Genomic DNA, 14730 nt, shown 5'->3' with positions numbered 1-14730 from the left:
GGGTTTAGACTAGGTTTTGGGAAGAAATTCTTTGCTGTAAGGGTGGTGACACACTGGCACAGATTGCCCAGAGGAGCTGTGTATGCCCAATATCACCGAAAGCTCCTGTGGTAGAGGGGTCAGGATGAGGTGCTTTAAGGTCACTTCCAAACAATTCTATGGTTCTGTGGTGATTCTATGAAGCTGTTACAGCTTTTTTTATAATCTGGAACAGAGAAATACTCTTAGCCACATATTGAGGAAGTCCCAGTGAACTCTGGCACCCCTCTGTGTGTAAGGTGCTTGTCAAGTGTATCTTTTGCTGACTTTAACCCTTAAAATTATTAATGTCTGGGAATATCTTAGCTCAAGAGAGCAGCCCTAACCACTAGGCTCCCTCCACAGCCCTTCGCAGGTCATGTATTGCTTCCTCCACTGCCCAGCTTCAGCCAGAGGAGCTGTCCCCATCTTTGGGTACTTGGACCTGCAGGTCCTACTCTGGCAACTGGAGATTAATTATGTGCCACAGTAGCCAAATTCTTCCTGACTTTGGCTCTAAATACCTTCATTACCTTGTATGCAGAGCCACAGAAGGGTTGAGGTTTGAAGGGATGTCTGGGGATCGCCTAGTCCAATCCCCTCCTATGCCAACCAAAACACAGCTGGTGTCTTGTTCATTTGAAGGTATTAATGTTTGAATTTCTTTAATATATTACTTCAAACGTTGTGATTCAAAATGGGATGCTGTGCTTTTTCCTCTGAAATAGTGCCTGCCAACAGGCATCAAAGCACTGGGTGTGACTGCTCTCCCTGTCCTCAGATGCTTCTGGCACAGCTCCACACCATCTGCAATGAAATGCTCGGGAGTTTCTTCTTGTTTAACACAAATTGCTGTTCTTGTACATTAAAAGTAAGTCAGACACCCTCAGAGGGTATTTAGCTCACTAATAGCTGAAAGCAGCGTGGGTCTGGTCACTCTAGACCGATTTTGCATTGCTACAATGCACTGCTCAGCCTCTGCATAATTTCTGGGAGTTATGGTCCCATTTGGAAGTGCTGTTTCATAACCAGTCATTGCAGTGTGATATACTGAGCATAATTCAACAGCATTTCATTGCTGGTTGAACAGAGCAACTTGCTTTTACTGTGAGTGTGCAGAGCAACATGTCACCAGTCCTTTTCCAAATGCTATGCTGTTTCCATCAGCTCAGGTACATAATTCCTGGGATGAGGGTGGCAGTGCCACCATGGCTGCTGCAGGTCAGGTCCTCCTGGCACAGCTCTGGGGCACAATCCAAGTACCCAGCCTGGCTTTAAAGCCTTTGATGTGGCATTTAGTGACAGGCGTGGCAGGTACCTGTTTGGCTGTGAAACAGCCTTAGCAGCACATACTGAAGTCTTAGGTGTAAAAGAGAAGTTTGCTCTATGCTGCTTCTGAATAAAAATGTATGCAATTGATTTATCAGCAGCTATAAGATGGCTTATTTCTTACACAGTCCTTCCAGTGGTGCAACTATTGCAGATCATTCATAGACACATGATTTCAACAATTCTTTCTACAAAAGTGGGAGTTTCCAGAGAAATGACAGCTGCAGAATGGAAATTGGTGGAAACTGATTATCAGTTTAATGTTTCTCCTCTTTGGTTAGTGGTGCAGAAAATATATTCCTAACTGCAGTTTCCAGTACTATATTTAGCAGCCCATTCCACATGTGAGGTACAGTACCTTCCCAGAGCTTGCCTGCATCTCCAGGGATATTCCATGGCTTGTGTCACCCCCAGCATTCACTGGTGGTAAGTGAGGTGGAGTTATGGACCTCTGTTATGGACCCAAGCATTTTGTGCTCACCCTGTGTCAGCATTGCTTGTATTAAGTCAAAAGACAAGGCATTTACATCAAAAAAACTTCTTTACCTCAAGCAGGCTGAGACAAACATTACCCTATTCCCTGACACACAGAACAAGGCACACAGTATCCACGGGTGGGTAAAGGCCAAGCCTGCCAGCCTCTCCATTAGCAGTGGCCAGAGTTAATCACCCAGTGTAATCAGAAGGTTAATCAGGGAAGCTGATTCTGGAAGTTAATGTTCAACTAAGGGCAAAGAATTTTTTGAAGTCATTTCCCCAACAGAAGGGGCAGGAGGTGCAGAGGAGGAGGAGGGAAAGAGAAGGGATCTTCATCATGGTGAGGATCAGGGAACCCTTTCAGACACTTCTTTGACAACAAGCCCGTCTGGGTTTAAAAAAAATAATAATTGTATATTATTTATTTATTTATTTGCATCTGAATTTTTATTTTTCATAGATATATGTTTGGTGCAGTTCCTCCCCTGTGCTGCTTAGCTGCTGGTGCTCAGGGTCAGGGCAGCCTTTGCTGGGCACAAATGTGTTTCCCCTTTGTATCCCCTGTTTTCTCACTGCCTTTTGCCAGCAAAGTCACAGCTGTGTGTCTCCATAGCCCACCCTGTTTTTGCATGAAGTAGTTGGAAATTGAAGTAAATCTTCACTATAGGTAGATGAACTGGCCTAAAATATTTTGAGTAGGGAACATTGAGTAGGTCTTGCTCATTAAACATGCAAGGGAAAGGCAGACTACAGAAGAGAGCCTTAAAAGAGCTGGGAAACGACAGGAGTGGTACGAATTAATCAAAATACAGATATGTTCTGAAAACAGGAAGTGGTATTTGCCTGCAGCTGAGAGGAGGAATATTCCCCTTTTTTGGAGTCAGACTGTGTGATTTCTTGTTTTCTAGGCTCATAGAACCACAGACTTCTTTATGTTGGAAAGGACCTTTGAGTCCAACCACTGATGCTTACCAGTCCCTTCCAAACTGATATATGATTCCATGATTCTCCAGCACCAACAATGTGTAAGTATGGGGAAAAGTTGTTGAATCTAACTTGAGGAGGGAAGCCCATTAAAGCAAACAGCATTTCCCAGCCTTCCCTAGGTACTTCTCCATAAAAACAGGAACTGCTTTGTCCTGCACCTCTTCAGGTCCATCTAACCCAAGCACATTATCAAACTGCACAGTTTTACTTGCACTTTCTGAGCTGCTGCAGTAATGTCTCTCCTTCCTTCCTTCCTTCCTTGGTAGTTACAGCTTCAAAGCTACAGCAATGTGTGTTCTCTTTCATTGACTTGACATTTATGCCATCTTAATTTAAAATTACTTTGTTTCATGATTCATGTTTCATGCCATGGCTTCTGTCCACTACATGTTTTTAACTACACTCATCACTTGCTTCTTCAGTCAATATTAGTTGTTATTATAGATTATGTTTATGGTGGAACAGTACATGCACATATTGCTAAGCCCTTGCCCCCTGCCCAATAACCGTAAGACTGATTCAGGATGACAGATGGTGTTTTCAGCTTCCAAATTCTTTACTCTAAGCATATCTTATATAGCAGTTGCTTCTGTGTTTCTAATTTTGTCTGATGCAGGCAGCCTCCCAACCCCAAATGACCCAAGTTTTTGCTTCATTCAACAGTTCTTCACCCATAAAGCCTGAGAGCTGGAGCCTTTAAAGCAGGTGCTAGAGCTGGAATCCCACCAGTGTCAGGTATAACACATCAAAAAGAGTTGGAATTCCACACAGCACTCCCCCACATGCTGCATTATGATGAAAAAGTATGCATGCCTATGGTGATGTGAATACACATGTTTTTCTGACCATCATTTTAGATATATAGATAGAATATATTTTATAGATCTTTATTTACCCTCTACTATCATCATGCATATAAATTAAATATACCTACTTAATGACAGATGAAAGTATTGAAATCAACTCTTTCAGGTCAGATGCAATTTGACAAAAGCACTGCGAGCCTTGAAGGAAAAGACAAGGGCTCCTGGTATTTGTGCTTTTTAACAGCAGCATCACAGTGACTCAGATATTAGCTCAGAATTTAATCTAGCACTCCAGGATAGTCATGAGGATCCACAGGAACTTGAAAATCCTCTCCAATTAGCACATGCTTTTTTCTTAATCTACAGCTGAATCTTTGGTTGCTGAAGGCAGAAGCTCTTCACTGTCTCTATTTTGAGTGTGCTAAAAATACATTGAAGTAAATAGAAAAGCTATTTCATGTATTTTAGAGTCAGTTTAGTCTTTTCCTTTGTCTGCCCTTCCTTAACTGAAGAAAGGTCTAAGGGACAGAGGACTATGAAGGGTGAGGAGCACCTCAAAGCCCCCTGAGCATTTAAAGTGTTTTCCTGTACAGGAGTGGGTGCAAAGGATGTGGGGAAGACCAGGCTTTGGAGAGGATAAATGGTTTGCAAATGCAGCTTCTGCTTTATGACTCCTGATTTAGAGGCCCAGTGTGATGTTTTCAGCAGTAAATCACTAGGTATTTTCAGAAAGAGGGAGTTTAGCATATTGCCTCACACCAGTCTTTTTCTTGTCTGTGACCTTTCCAAAGGGACAGTGCAAACAGTAAAAAATAGTAATAGAAAAGGAAGTACTGAGCTAAGATCAGGGTCTTATGACTCTTAGTTTTCATATGCTAAGAGCTTCACCCAGCCTGGCCTTAAACACTTCTAGGGACGGGGTATCTACTGGTGCAACCTGTGCCAGTACCTCACCACCCTCAGAGGGAAGAATGTCTTGCTAGTAAGAGCAGCATTTTTGTTAAATGCAGGCCAGGGAGAGGATTATGCTCTATTCCGTGGGTTTTTTGTGGTGTTTTTTTTTTTGTTTTTTTTTTAATAATCACTGGTATTGCTAGGAAATTTGTTTTCCATTAATTTAAAATGATTAGCTAAGGATTCAGTAATTGGCGATTCACATTAAGCAGTGATGCTTCAGCAAGGCAGGAAACAATGTATGTCAATAACATCCCCCCAGGGATTGTGCACCTCAGGGAATGTCCCTGGATGACCAGCAGTTCTCACTTGCCTTTCTTTGAGCTCTGGAAATAGCTTCCAGAACTGCAAGGAGCTGCCTTCAGCATGTGCTTCTATTTGGCAGGTGGGAGGCTGCGCAGAGCCCAGTGAATCCCAGAACACCCCTGGAAACCAGCAGCCATTCTTCCTCTCTCAATGCCTCCTCACAGCCCTCACTGATGATGCCATTCAGCTGGATAAATGAGGCCTCCTTTGGGCACCCTGCATCAACAGAGGAAGGAGAAAAAAATCACACATCCTCAGAGACACCCTCAGAACACTGCTATTTTTTTGTGAGCCCTAGAATAATGACAACTTCTAATATTATTTATGACTTCAGATTTAAGATTATGTGTTGGTGTTGATTTCCACAGAAAAACCAGACTGCCATTTAAAAGTAATATTACTAATACTTTTAAATAACATATGGCTCTACATTTATTTGAGAATTGCAGTGTTAAGCAACATCAGTTGCTTAAAAGCAGGACTCTGGGAAAAAAAAAAGAATATTAGAATTATATTCTGGTTAAGTGAAAATACAGAGGGGACAAGAAATATGACTTTCAATGAATTTATAAAAGTTAGAGGTTTTATTTCTGAACAAGATGAAACTAGAAGAAGAGTGATGGAAAAGACTCCTTTAGGGTCTTGATTTACATCCAAGTAATGACTATTTCTGTAACTGTTGTTTCACTTCCCATTCTTCTGGAATCTGAAATAAATATTGAACATGCCTCTGAATCATCAGATGGGTGCTGCAGATGCCTTAAAATCACCCAGAGTCATTGCAAGAAAGCACTGACAGTAGTCCACGTAATCTGACAGTCTGTTTTGTAAAAATTGTCACCCACACAGACAGAAACTAGAAATTCTTTGAATTCCCTCACGGCGTTTTTTTAACCATATGAAATTATGTTATCATTTCTTTTATAATTATTGAAAACAAGTGGTAACAGTTAGTGGCAAAGCCAGTTTATTAGTTTTCTGGGATTGTGCCTTGCCTGCCCCCAAGACATACAAAAGAACACAACTTTACAGTCTGGTAAAGTGAAAATACACATACAAAGTATTCGGTACTCTGACATCCATCCTGTGGGCAGCATATGCCCACTGAAAGCCAGGGAGCAACACTGAATCCTGCATTACTGACCACACTGCCTCCATGGAAGAACCATTAAAACATGCTTTGTGCTCAACATGGAATTACACACTTGAACACCATTTGCACATAATTTTCATGACATGAGGGCCCTTATTTACAAGTTGTGATAACTCATATAAAACTTAAAAGATGTGCAGGTGTTTCAGATAAAACTTAACAGTAACACTGCAGTTACATGATTTTCTTACCCCAACCCCCAACCTGACTGACTTTAAAATTCTTAGTTCTGGGATATTTTTATTAAAAACAAACAAACAAACAAAACCTCAAACCAACCAAACAAAACAAACAAACAAATGCCATGAAAACTTGCTGACATATTTAGTATACAAATAATTAAGAAGGATCCTTCTCAGAAAAAGGATTAAGGACATGAGTGAAAAACAATCTGTCCAACAGGACTGTAAACCATATTTACTTACCACAGTATAAACATCAATTTAAGAGCAATAATTTTCTTAAAGAAATCATTAAAGACACTAGTGTTAAAAAGGTGATTGTTTCTGAAACAACTGTAAATTCTAGTCATGTAAGGTTCAGAGTGAATACAAAAGCTTCCTTTTACAAATGTTTCCTAAACAAAAATACTGTCACAATTGAAGCAGCTTTATACAGGAAGAAGTACTACCTTTTGTTTAGATCCTTTTTAAACATCTTAATCATATTGGACCAAATTAAATGCTCTTTCAAAATCTAGAAAAAAGTCAATGCATTTTTTTCTGTATAAGTTGTAATGAAATTACATCTTAAGAATTGTAATAGTTTACATAATAACAGGTATCTTGTTTCAGTAATTTGTTTCTAACACAAACATTAGGATGGCAGCTTCTGAACTAGCCCTTCCATTGAGTTTCCAGTAAGCAGCACATACTACACACTGCAATTAAAAAAAAAAAATCTTCATTTATACATCAAAAACTAAGTCACAAAACACTGTTTGACATGGCACGTGAATGAAGTCATAGATGGCATTCTATGGCTTACATTTCACTTTACGCAGCTGTATGCAACTTAGCACCATTTTTATTAAGAAACTGATCTTCAGATAGAACTGAAAAAAAGCAGTTGCAACTATGAGAACACAGAAAAAGGTGGTCCAAGAGGAAGAATTTCCCTCATCTAACCCCTATTAGCTCACATTAGTAATGCCAAGGATGCCCTTCATACAGTCACAACATTATACATGCAGGTTTTCCCTCAAAAATCTGTAACAGATGATGTAGTTGGTAGATTTACTCCATATTTCAAGACCCAATTTAGTTTGTGTTTGGAAATATTTTAAGACTGTACCATATTCCTAAGCATTCCCATTCCTGATACATGTTATCAAGTTGGCTTTTCAAGATATCTGAGAAGCACTCATGATCTCTTAAAGCCCTGCACACCCTGTCTTTGAAAACCAGTACACTTTTGCCAAATTCACCCAATCTTTTACTTACTCAACTCAAACACAGCACATTCAGAAATATATAACTTAATTTTAGTAAGATCAGAGCACACATGGATAGAGCCCCAATTTTACCCCAAATCCTGTGCTACAGTACTTTCCACAATATGGGTTAACATAACATAGTTTGGTACCACATGCTAATTATGAAAAATTAATAAAATTTTAAGTATCAAATAACTGTCTAGAGGTAGGGAGAAGTTATTCTCCCTAGTCTCCATTACCACTGCCATGAAAAAACAGACCAAGTTCATAGTGGAATGACAGGCCAAAACCTAGCAATTTGCACCGACACTGGCAGCCCAAACTGACAGACCTGTTTCTTTTGCTTTTATAATGAAAAGGTACCTGCTTTCTAATTTCCTACCAGCCACCTAATATTCCTTCATATGCCAAAAATCTCTCCACTTGCTGACCCAAAACCCAAGTTCCCTGGTTGTCACAAAAGGCTCTTTCTCCTACATTATTCCAACACAAGTAGCAACCAAAAGTAAACTGGTGCACTAGAGCTCAACTAGGATTGCTTTGTCAAAACTTTACAAAGTGAGTATGCTCCCATATATTTATAGTGAAAGCTTAGTAATTTAGAAAGTACAATTACAAAGTGCAAGAGCATAAGAGATGGGCACATCCACACCAGGAAAAATTAAAATAAAAAACACATTAAAGTGCCAAAGACATTTGCTGTAGTTGCTACCAAAACCTGTTAACTTTGCCAAAGATCAAAATTTTGAAGCACTTGCAAACAAAGCAAGGTGATAGCTGGTGACAATGTTACCTAACACCAGCAGGATGTGATAGGTTTTGGTTCAGGCTTTATATGTATTTCATTGTGATCTGGGGGTTGACTAAGCATTAACGGCTTGTGACTTTTAAGCTTGTGAGCCAGTGTCATGAATATGGCCTCCACATGGTCATTGTCATTGGGGTTCTTGGCAGAGGTTTCAAACAATGGCATGCTGTGAGTGTCAGCGAACTTCTGGGCCAGGTCCGTGGGCACCTGAATAGCACTTCTCAGGTCACATTTATTTCCAACCAGAATCCGTGGTATATCATTGGCAAGAAGGTGCTGTTTGCATTCCTCTATCCAGGATGGCAGGCTGTGGAAACTGGCAATGTTTGTCATATCATACACAAACACCACAGCATGGACATTCCTGTAGTAGTGCTGCACCATGCTCTTCCTGAAGCGCTCCTGGCCTGCAGTATCCCATAGCTGTATCTGAAAACAGAAAGAGAAGGAGAGGAAAAATTGTTTTATTACTCATGTTGGAAAATAACACAAATTACCCATAGCGAGAAGAGTTACATGATTACAGAAATCTACTCTTCTGAGTTAATCATACTGACAAGCTGGTGCTGAAGAAAACCGTTGCTTTCACACAATTTCAGAAGCTCTGACTTTCAAAGCTTCTCAAAAGTGAGGCCAGGAGGAATGATGACACGTGAGAGAAAAAACAGATTTCTGAAAGTTTATTGGAGCCTGTACTTTTAAAGATTTTTATTAAAATAAATCTTGAAGTCTTAGCAATAGCATTTTCATTCGAAAATTAAATATGTGTTACTTTCAATACAACTCTCAGCTGACATGATTTTCATTATTGCAAAAAATAATCTCATCTTCCCTAAAATTCTGCTGTTATCATGATGTTAACTGCCATGTAAAAGTGGGAAGAAATCAAACCATGCTTGATTTCAACATCACCAACAAAAACAGGACAAAGATATCTTTCCCTGCAATGTGTTGGAATCAAACCTTCCTGTGATGAACACGTAACTTGCTTTAGTGCTTTAACTGGGACCATACTATGGTTTGTAGTATCAAGGCATGCATAAAAGGAAAAAATTAAAAAAAAAGAAAAAAAAAAGGGGAAAAAAAAAGGAAAAGTAAAAATCTCCTGTTAACATGTGATTATCATTTCCAGGTACACACCATTCTGTCCAAAACAGACTGAACACAGGTGCTATAAGCACAGTCAGAATAGAAAGACATTCAGAAGAACTGAAATTCTTTCTAATTTCTGGGGTCCAGATTGAAACAAAATAAACAAGCTTTGTAGCACCAGCAGATGTAAGCAATAGCTAATAGAAATTTTAAATACATTGATCATCCTGTGTAATGGAAGCCTGGAGTCCTCAGACGTGTAGAGAATGCTACAGAATTGTGGATGGTAATGTTTACTCAAACTTGCTCTTCAGGTGATAAGAACAGCAATGTACAGCAGTCAGAACCCCTTCACCTACAACACTGCATTACCTGTACACTGTCAGAAATAAACTGGTGTGTGGCTCTACCACACACACCTTAGTGATAATGAAACATCTGAAAGACATTTGATTTTTTGGGAAAAAGCTGAGTCCTAGCTTCCTGACTGTCTTGCATAGCTGATCGCTGATGGCTGAGGCAGTTTGATTAGTACTTTGGTTTTTGAGCAGAAAAGCTTTTGTCCCTAGGAATGAAAGGAGTTCTCCTTGAGATTCAGAACTCAAGGAATACTACACGTTCTGTAGACAATGATGATAAATTTGAAATTTAATCTGTTCTCATGAAAGTCACAGCCACTATGTAATTGTTGAAATTGTTCTCCCTTTACCATAGCTCTGCATTCCTTTGATCCAAATGTTTCAGTAAAACTTCTTTAGAAATTGCAAGTATCTTGAAAATTGTCTTGTTTATCACTTTAACCAGTGACTTTTTATATTAGAAAAAAGAAAGCCCAAATGCAAGGGAAATCTGCTAAGAGCAAGAAGAAGCATCAGTGATAGAGAGGACTACAGTATCACATAAAGTTGTTTTGAAAGCTACAACAGTGGAAATATGCTGAAACTGGATAGAAGCAGATGCAAAGTCTTGATACCAGTGACTGACAATTAGGTATTTTTCTTTAAAAGCAAAGGGTTCATCAGGTTGGAAATTATTAAAATGGATGACAATCCAGATCCACGAGTCAATCATAGGATGTTATGAATCAGTCATGTGACAGACCAAAGAAAAAAAGAATAAAAGATGTTTCCAATGGTGTGACTTTTTCTGCAATATTATGTTCAACCCAGGTCATCCATCCTCAAAAAAAATTCAGACTAGAGCAGGTGGGAATGACAGCTACTGGTTGCAACAGGGGAACTGAGAACATCATGAGAACATCAGAGCAGCTTGGCTTTTGTAGCCTACTCCAGTTCTCTGCAGCTTTTGATCCAGACACTTAGAAAGACCCGTGTCTGTGCGCTGTTTCTGAAAGGGTCATTAGGATTGTTAGGAAAGGCAAGGAAAGTTTCCCTGGCTCTGATCCCATGAAATGGTACCCAGTTGCAATCTGTCTCATTTTAGAGTAAACCCCTTCTTTTTGCCAGTGGTATTACAGTCTACACACAGCTGACAGCATCTCCATGAATCTGCACAATCATAAGCTTCAGTCACACACCCAGGTGAGACAAACTTCCAGTTCTGTGCACTTATAAAACATCATACAGTCAGGAGACTCATAGAAAATGTTCATGAATTTGAGAAATTAGAGGAAAAAGAAGTGCAGGCTGAAGCAATCCTATGTATAGACAATATTATGTTAAGGAATCATAGAGATAAATCTTGGAAAATGCTATTATCAAATTAATCTAAGGAGGGAGTTGATTTTCACAGGCAGCTGTGAGCTTACGATTGTCTCCCCATCTTATTCACAGAGCAGAAATCGGTCATGCTTCAATCAAGCAGAGATCTGCAAGTGTACTGCCAGCCTTGGGTAAAGATGGAGAAATTAAATTAAAGGTTAACATAACTTGCAAGTGAAGCTTAAACTACAGCTCTTCCAAAATTTCATTTACATGCAGCATTCAAGCTTGAAGGGCATTATCAACTGAGTCATTTCAACTGAGAGGTAAACCCCTTTCCCAATGTTGAAAACTACACGCTTCAGAAGTTTCTTTTTTTCTTGTTCAAGTGAACTTGAGGAAATGGATCCATTTCTGCCTCTTACCCCAAGTATTTTCTCTTCTGAAAAACAACAGTGAAAATGTTCACATTAATGGGTGTGCACTGATGAAGTAACATTAGATTACTATTTCACTGTTAGTCCAATAACACCCATCTTCAGAGGACCACAGTTTTTATAATAACCCTTTAAAATATGCAGTTTGAATGTTTGGTTCAACAGCATAACTCAGCTAATAAAAATGTATAGAATCACTTGGTCACATTCCCTAGGAAAGACAAATGGCGTAAAAAATATTAAATACACTGACTCAGCTATCACACCCCACCTTCTGATTCTGTCTTGTGGTCCAGAAAGGCTCTTTTCTAAATAAAGACTCACTTTGTACGTGTGGTTTATAAAACACTGGTAAAAACATAATTGGTCTCCTTTAAAAAGGGAAAAAATTTGCAATAGCTCAAAGGTACAGAACATGCCATCTGGACTTCCTTATTTAAATTTCATTTGTGCTTTGCTCTTTAAATGTAGTCAGTGAAGACTGACATCATTGTTTTCTTCAATTTTCAATGCTTAGATCAATCGAGGAAGAGGAAAATTTAGAAGGCAGCAAATCCATTTGTTAAAAGTTTTAATTTACTCATCACATTTAAGCATCAGTGTTTGATATGAAGCTGTCAGCCTACTGAACAAGGAACACTTGTTCCCATGTCTTGGAATGCTACACAATCACTGTGTGAGAGACAGGCAGCAAGAACTGTGCTTGTGTTCCTGCCAATGACACAGCGCTTTTCCAGCTGTGAAGGAAACAGTTACTGCTGTAGGAGCACAAGAAAGAACCATCCAGCTGCTTGGGGGAAGGGAGAAGACACTATTTTATAACCTACTTTGATGCAAGAGGAAAAACTGCCTTCAGGGAACAACAAGGAATAGAATAATTTAGTTCATCAGAGCTTCTCTCTCCTGGTTGAACTGGTGCTGCTGGAGCTGACTGCTACATGTGAGAAAGATGAAGAGGAGTGAGAGAAGTTGCCAAAACCACCCAAAATCAGTTCAAATTTGACAACACTCCCATCAAGAACTAGGGTCCTGGTCATAAAGATAAAATTTATTCCTTTAATGCTGACACAGAACTTGCACAAAACAATGTGTCTCAGAAGAGCCTCCTGCACTTCTCCATCTTCCTCAACCAGAACTGGTTTATGTCACAGATAACATTTTCAAAAATGCAGCAAAACAATCTACAGAAACATTTCTATCAGAATGGCACAATAACCTATGTGAAGCATCCCAGAGCTGTGGCTTGTGCTATGTTCTTCACTTTTCTCCAACAAAGGTCAGGCATCATTCAGATGTGATGAAAATGCCAGTGAGTAAGATGGTGCTGACAAAACAATATCCCTCAGGAGGTCTTTCTTCTGTCAGAGAAATTCTAGTCAGTGGTTTTACAAAAAAAAAAAAAAAAAAAAAAAAAAAAAAAATCGACAAAAAAACTCCTATTCACCTTTCTTTTTCAACTCAAGATAAAAATCGCACAGGAGGGGAAAAGCAAATTGGCTCTCCTATTCTTATCTATCCTCCATTATTTCTTTTATCAGTAAATAAGCAAGGAAAAAGTATAGCTTTCAGCTACATAATTGTAAGCTGTAGTTTTAATGCCTGATGATAATAAATGCCCAAGTTCAAGCTCAAGACTACTGTTAACTTCCTTTTTCTGCACAACTGAGCTTTCCCCATAGAAACAAACTGTAATACAAAAGCAGATGGGGATTCCATTTCAAACAGTTAGTAAGCAAACTGCAGCTGTAAGCGATGGCAGAGTATTCTGCAAATAATGGTTACAACCATCACATAGCAAACTTAACAGAATCCTAAAAATTAGAAGGCGAAACACACTGCTCAATCCTGAACAATATTCAATTTCCTAATATTTTTAACGCAAAATGATCCTAACAGTGGCACCTACGTGGCTCAGTGGTGCTGAAGGTTAAAACATTGGTGTCCAATGAACAAAGACGCAGAATTTCTCAGAGGCAAAACGCTGCTGATTAACAGGGACAAGTTAGACTAAACTACTGCCAAGAGATGTATATGTAAGTCCAGCGGAAGGATAAAATACCAATCAGCCTTTGATAAAAGGCGCAAGAAGGTTTGGCCCGCGGCAGGAACTGGCTCGCCATGACAGAACCGACGCCGTGACTGCCGTGGCGAGAGGAGCAGGGCCGAGCAGCGGGGCAGCTCCGGGGCGGAGCAGCTCCAGTACCGAGCAGCGAGCAGCTCCGGGGCCGGCGCTGCCGCAGCGAGCTCCGGGCACGGCGGCGGCCGAAGCCTGCGGAGCCCGGCCCGGGGCACCCGCCCGGCGGAGCATCCTTCGGCCGCGGCAGCGCCGCCCCTCCGCCCGGCTGTCCCCGCGTTACCTTGATGTGCTCGCCGTCGATGGTGACGGCTCTCTCGCGGAAGTCCACGCCGATGGTGGCCTCGGTGCGCTGCGGGAAGCGGCCGGCGCAGAAGCGGTAGGTGAGGCACGTCTTGCCCACGTTGGAGTCCCCGATGACGATGATTTTGAAGATGCGCGAGCGGGCGGGGGGCAGCGCGCCCCCGGAGCCCGTCAGGCTGAGCTCCAGCGAGGACTCCGCGCCGCCCGCCGCCATCGCCGCCCTGGGGCGGAGCCGCCGCGCGCCGCCGGCTCTCGCGAGAGCGCGCCCGCCGGGCCCGCGCGGGCGGCAGGGGGCGCTGCGCGCCGGCGGGCGCCGGACGCGGCGGGCGCGACGGTTCCTTTGTGCGCCTTCCAGGATAATGAATGAGAAGGGAGAGTGAGTCTGAGGAACAGAGCTGCCAGAAAGATCGAAGGGATGGCCAACTGCTCCAAAAGCTATTTGTTAGTAGAAACGCCTTGTTAGGGTTTGGGACTGGACAGACTTCAATGCTCTCAGACCCAGGAGAGGCTAATTCCTTCTTCTCGGGAAGAAGGGTGCACCACCGTGGACAAAGTGGATGTCCCGTAGTGCACACCAAAAATGCGGAATTCAGGGGCCACAAGGACATCTGGCAGAACTCCCAAGATAAGGAAGAAACAAATGAAGACAGCTCAGTAAATGTGCTGAAATCGGCTCCCACTGGGTAATGGGTAATTCCAGCAGGGACAGATCCCGACAGCTCACAGAGCACCGACACAAAAACCCACATCCAGAAGGGAGAGAGACTGAGCATGGGCTTCAGTAGCACGAGAGGTGAAAGAACCATTAACCAGCAGAAGACAGAATACTGATTAATAAGAGAACCACATGACTTGTAACTAATGAACACTAATCACTTTGCTAAAAATGC

At 41.2% G+C, this 14730-nt stretch overlaps 1 protein-coding gene and 1 long non-coding RNA gene across 2 annotated transcripts; one reads left to right on the top strand and one right to left on the bottom strand.

The window, feature by feature from the left end:
* The first annotated feature begins 2708 nt into the window (after positions 1-2708).
* On the top strand, positions 2709-5094 carry LOC146767687 (uncharacterized). Its single transcript, XR_014954910.1, has 3 exons — positions 2709-2849; positions 3475-3546; positions 4957-5094. It is a non-coding gene; the product is annotated as an uncharacterized LOC146767687 (long non-coding RNA).
* A 727-nt stretch (positions 5095-5821) lies between these two features.
* Positions 5822-14068, bottom strand: RAB33B (RAB33B, member RAS oncogene family). Its single transcript, XM_021548526.3, has 2 exons — positions 13821-14068; positions 5822-8702 (listed from the first exon to the last, which is right to left on the bottom strand). The coding sequence occupies exons 1-2, from the start codon at positions 14052-14054 to the stop codon at positions 8259-8261; spliced, it is 678 nt and encodes a 225-aa protein (XP_021404201.3). The 5' UTR covers positions 14055-14068; the 3' UTR covers positions 5822-8258.
* Positions 14069-14730: the final 662 nt, after the last annotated feature.

This window comes from Lonchura striata, chromosome 4 (genome assembly GCF_050655825.1).
Source record: "Lonchura striata isolate lonStrDom1 chromosome 4, ASM5065582v1, whole genome shotgun sequence".
Taxonomy (NCBI): Eukaryota; Metazoa; Chordata; class Aves; order Passeriformes; family Estrildidae; genus Lonchura; species Lonchura striata.
The sequence above is the reverse complement of the archived record's forward strand: the minus strand, read 5'-3'. Positions and strand labels throughout refer to the sequence as shown.

Excerpts from the sequence above, each read along its gene's own strand:
- RAB33B (XM_021548526.3), bottom strand. The coding sequence starts at position 14,054 with ATGGCGGCGGGCGGCGCGGAGTCCTCGCTGGAGCTCAGCCTGACGGGC. Across the intron at positions 8,703-13,820 it reads TCGACGGCGAGCACATCAAG|ATACAGCTATGGGATACTGC; the intron begins GTAACGCGGGGA and ends TTCTGTTTTCAG.